Source organism: Sinocyclocheilus anshuiensis, unplaced genomic scaffold (assembly GCF_001515605.1).
Source record: "Sinocyclocheilus anshuiensis isolate Anshui unplaced genomic scaffold, SAMN03320099.WGS_v1.1 scaffold192, whole genome shotgun sequence".
NCBI lineage: Eukaryota > Metazoa > Chordata > Actinopteri > Cypriniformes > Cyprinidae > Sinocyclocheilus > Sinocyclocheilus anshuiensis.
Window position 1 is genome coordinate 325,821 of NW_015554077.1, and position 5,681 is coordinate 331,501.

Here is a 5,681-nt window from a genome sequence, read left to right on the forward strand (position 1 = left end):
GTCCTCTTTTGGAAGGCCAAACAAAGTAGTTTCGCTTTCACAACGAAACACACAGCGACTCCACAACATGGCAGCGGCAGCAAAAGCAAGAATTAAAGTTACGCCTTCTTTCTTTGCGTGAACATTTGGGTGGCGTTATGCAAATCTTCCCACATTGTGACGTAGACATGTGGGGCGTGTTAGAACGAGCCGTTTTAGGTAGGAGTGGTTGACTCTTAACTTTTATAAAGAATATCTCTTTGGATTTGAGACTTTAGTCTTTGCAACTTTACAGATCTTCTTTATGCACCAAGAGCTTGTAACACTCCAAAGAGAAAGGAAAAATTGAAATCGCATCATATGACCCCTTTAAAGAATTTTTTTTTATTTTTTTTTATTACATGATGGCCCTAACCTGGGAACATGTAATAAATGAAACATAATAAATGTAAATGTCAAATTCTTTAGGTCTGCGTTGTTATGCCAAGTTCCACCGCAAGAGGAGAGTGACCCGAAGACGGGGCCGCTGTGTGGAGCCAGAATCAGCCAACAGCAACCAAGGAGCCTTCATCACCATCTGACATATAGAGAGATACCCCATGACTGATGATGGACTGAGCTTTGAAGAATGTGGGTCAACGTTAAACGTCCTCAGCCCACAGTATAAATGTACATACACTGTTCATCTGCCTGTCAGGGTTGTGCACCATCCAGAATTAAATTTAGAATGGCTTTTAAATTCTTGAATTTGAATTGAGGTAGCAATCAGTATACAGAATTGTAATTTGAAACCGAAAGTAGAATTTTATTTTTCAGTTTGAATTAACCACGAATATTGTCACACACAACATATGGGATATTTCTAGAAACTCTAGATGATATTAATAATAAAATTTTGAAATGCCACCTATTAAAATCAAATACTTTTTTGGACCATGGAATTAATCAAAGCCAACTAATAAATGGACCACTGACTTTTCTAATATGATTTTATTATTAGTACACTTGTGTGGATAAGCTCAATATATAATGTAGTTGATAGATTCAAATTTGGTCAGTATTTATTTTTTATAAAATTATTTGAAAACAATTTGATGATTTTTTGTGATGCATGGTGGCATAATTAAAATCTGGAAAAAAAAAGACGCCTCTACCTACAATTTTGCAAAACTCTAAAAGCATACCTTTACACACAATTCATCAAAGTTTCCAGCTGAAATGAACACTAGAGTCAGTAAAATGGCAGCAACTTTTTTATTTATTTTCAAAATGATGATTATGGGGACAGATTTTCTATTAATAACAAATATTTTTGTGTGGTTCCTTGCACAATATTATAGCATAACCTCAAAATGCTTTCACCATAGCACATGATTTGTAAATAAATACATTTTGACATTGGCATCACATAATCAGCTCCATATGTATGGCTTTTCTAATGTAGTAAACTTGCTCAGTATCTCACCCGGTACAGAACTGCACTTTGCGCTGCAGAACGCTCAGCTATGAGTTCCATGAAACACAAGATAAAACACAACCTTGGTTGGAAGTTAAACAATGTATTTACTATATAGAAATATGTCTGTTCAAAGAAAAATTATTTGTGCGTATTAGGGATTAAATAAGCACAATAACAATAACTGATTAAATTGACGATGCAGCTATGCTGTGTCATAAAACTTAAATTTCTAGGTAGAATTACTATTCAGTCAATTCCTCTTTCTGTTATTCAAATACCAATTCAACATTCTGACTGTGGCCAATTGAATTTTGCAGTTCACATTTATGAATTTCAAGGAAGCCGATTCTTAAAGTATGAATTTTGCCCAACCCTGCTGTTTGTCAAAAGTTAATTTTAAGTTTGAACAGAATAATTTGTGTCTGAATGGAAGGCTTTTTCTACTGATTATTGTTATACTACTGTCAATAACTACTGCTACTCCTGTATTCATGGATATTGATTTGTTTGGTTTATTTGTAATATATGCTTTATTTATTCAAGTACCAAACAGCTTCTTTTATTGAGAGATGTTATCATGGACAGGGAATGTGCTCTTCTTTAACGACAGAAAGGATGGTTGAGTGATTGTTACCTGTATGGGTTAGACTGGAGGGATAGAGATGGACAGAGGAGATTGAGGGAGAGATGGATGACTTGTCAGTTTAAATCACTGAGCTTCTTTATGGTCTGACACACCTCTGTGTCATGTCACTGTCTTGTTTTAACTGTTTATTACACTTTTATGTTAGTGGGGCTGTAGATATGCTTTAGTCTTTGTAAAGTTTTTTTTTTCTTTTTTCTCTTTCTCTGTTACCTTGTTTTCAACTTGAAATTTCTCAAGCTCCATAAATTGTCAATTAGTTTTAACTGATACACCAGAAATAAACTTAACTAAGGACACTAGGATCCTAACAGTTTTTCCCCCCTCTATCACAGATGCTGTTGAGATGATGGCACACTGTGATATATTGTACATATTATTGCAAATATTTAGGTCACAAAAAATATGAAGTTTCCCTACAACTGCGCGATTAGTAGACAACAATTATATTTGAAATAGTACACTTCATGCTACAATGCACTGCTACTGTAGGTCCATGTTCTAAATGCATGGGATACACTGATGGCTTTCTACTTACTTGCTAATATGTGACCCTGGACCACAAAACCAGTCTTAAGTCGCTGGGGTATATTTGTAGCAATAGCCAAAAATGCATTGTATGGGTCAAAATGATAGATTTTTATTTTATGCCAAAAATCATTAGGATATTAAGTAAAGATCATGTTCCATGAAGATATTTTGTAAATTTCCTACTGTAAATATATCAAAACTAAATTTTTGATTAGTAATATGCATTGCTAAGAACTTCATTTGGACAACTTTAAAGGCGATTTTCTCAATATTTAGATTTTTTTTTTGCACCCTCAGATTCCAGATTTTCAAATATTTGTATCTCGGCCAAATATTGTCCTATCCTAACAAACCATACATCAATGGAAAGCTTGTTTATTCAGCTTACAGATGATGTATAAATCTGAATTTCGAAAAAATTGACCCTTATGACTGATTTTGTGGTCCAGGGTCACATATGTGCAGTATACATGAAAGCATACTGTGCTTAGTACTGTATCCCACAATGCAACAATGATTAAACTGAATATAATATGTTATTTTTTCCTAATCTTTTTCTTGACTCATTGGCTTTTTTATGATAGTATACTACCATCTTACTCTTACCATTATATCCAGTGCTCCTAGATGTGATATTTTCCCCAAACCAACAAAACCTGCAATCCCACCTCACAGCCGATTCTAATGGTTTTATTGTTCATGTCATTCACAGTGTTAAATGCATACAGAACACTGAAACAAATCTGAACAGGTGACTGCTCAATTGAGTTGAAATAAAATTAGCTGTGGGATGATGGAGTTTGTGATTAACTGTTTAGGCAAAAAAATCACACTCTTAGGTCAGCCATATTTTGTCATCGTTTTAAATTTTGTTGTAAAATGCTGTGTTTTATCAAGGCATTAACGTATTGTGACGAATATATCATCAGCACCATACCCTGAGAGTACATGAGAAGTTGACAAAATATGTAGGCAAAATATGTCACAAAATTGTTTAAAAAAATTATTTTAACCAGCAGATTTCAACCATAATTGCATTAGATTTCTTGGTACATACTTTCTTTTATAGCACTCATTGGAGTGCAAATTTATGTGAGATTATCCTCAGACCATGCTGGCCATATCAAGTTGAAACATCAAACCATTCTCATATAAGGCATCAGTGAATTATAATGAAACATGATGATTAAACAATATCATCTAAACAGGCAGGAGAAGATACATATTACTTTTGATTAGATAATTTTTATTTATTAAAAAAAAAAATGTTTTTAATTGTGCTGCAAAATTCAGAGTGGTTTGCAAAATAATTAGTTCGAAGTGAATCGCATGATTTATCTGAACTACAGGAATTTTGATATTAATCAAAAAATGCAATGTATGGCTTAAACATAATTTTATTAGCACAATGACACAAAAAGTTGAACACTGGTGGTAGAGCCTGGGCTTGCCATTGAATCTAGAACCTCAGGCAGTGTTTGATGCCTCTGAAAAACTTCCTCAGAGAGCTCTATAATGCACGGATGTGTCCTCTAAACTGACTAATAGTCTGTGGCATCGTCTCTGTCCAGGGACTGGAAGGCTCTCTGCAGAGCAGGTGACCTTGCTTTCTGTGTCTTTGTGTCCTTCTGCCTTCCTTGCTGTTTATTTATCTTTTCATTCTTTTTGTGTATTCTGAGTCACACTTCCTTCCAGAGTATCGTTGTTTCTTGTTTTTCACCTTCAATATATTACCCGATATCAATATTTGCGAGGTAGAGCCCAAATCAATTTTTGGCACATTAGTGCTATTTAATGGACCAGGCTAGTGCCACACAAGGCCTTTGAATGCCAGGGGCCTTTTAAAGCCACAGGCTGCATGGCTTCAGACTGCAAAAGGAAACTTAACACTGTGGTCCTAGGTGCATACTGTCTGACCATTGAAGCCTCCAGGCCATTCATGTACACAGTTTGAGATAACCACTGGGCCCACTGCAACTTTTAAATGAGGGTCCCTCAGAGAGTACAGTGTGAGCTGAACAACAGGGCCCCCAGGTGACTCCACCTGCACAATGCAAGCTTAACACCAGAACTTCATGTGGGTCAATAATAATGTGTCTTCAATAAAGAAAAAATCTTCTTAAAATCTAGGTTAAATTGGCTTTGAAAATTATATTTGTATTGAAATTAAAAAAGAAAATAGAAAATTAGAAATTTTTTTCATGTTGACTTAAAATATTAAACATTGTTCAAACATGAATTTAAAAGTATTTAAAAATGTTTAAATGTGTGATAATTTTACATATTTTCCCCTCTCAATTTATCAATTACATTTTTTCTTGCATCTTTCTGTATATATATATATATATATATATATATATACAGTGCCGTGAAAAGTATATATATTATATTATATATTTTGTAAGCACAGTAAATATGTAATATACTGTATAATACAGCAATAACTGTAGTAGTAATAATAGTATTAATGATTAAAAGGTGATGTTTTTAATAATAATTGATGTTTTGAAAATGATTTATTGTTATTTGGATGGGGGGTAGTACAAATTATACATTATATTATATTATATTATATTATATTACAGTGCCGTGAAAAGGTTTGTGCCCCCTTCCCGTTTTTTACATTTTTTTGCATATTTGTCACACTTATTAGATTCAGATCATCAAACAAATTTATTATTACACAAAGATAATGCAAGTAAATACAGAATGCAGTTTTTAAATGATGATTTCATTTATTAAGGGAAAAAGCTGTCCAAACCTAATTGGCTCTACGTGAAAAGGTAATTGCCCCCTTCGGTTAAATCATGAAAGAACTGTGATTAACCACATTATTTTAGAAAGCTGAGTTAAATTTCACTAGCCACACCCAGGCGGGTCAGAGCAATTATCCACAAATGGCGAAAACTTGGAACAGTGGTGAACCTTCCCATGAGTGGCCGGCCTACCACAATTACTCCAAGAGCGCAACAACAACTCATCCAGGAGGTCATTAAAAGAACCCAGAACAACATCTAAAGAACTGCAGGCCTCACTTGCCTCAATTAAGGTCAGTGTTCATGATTCAAC

At 34.2% G+C, this 5,681-nt stretch overlaps 1 protein-coding gene across 3 annotated transcripts in view; it reads left to right on the plus strand.

Moving 5' to 3' along the window:
- Positions 1 to 1,382, plus strand: part of LOC107669000 (draxin-like) — a 38,526-nt gene extending 37,144 nt beyond the window's left edge. For all 3 annotated transcript variants that reach the window (XM_016461089.1, XM_016461090.1, XM_016461091.1), the window contains exon 7: positions 448 to 1,382. In XM_016461089.1, the coding sequence (XP_016316575.1) occupies positions 448 to 560 (113 nt within the window). In that variant the 3' untranslated portion in view covers positions 561 to 1,382. The remainder of the gene's footprint in view (positions 1 to 447) is intronic.
- The last annotated feature ends 4,299 nt before the right edge of the window (positions 1,383 to 5,681 follow it).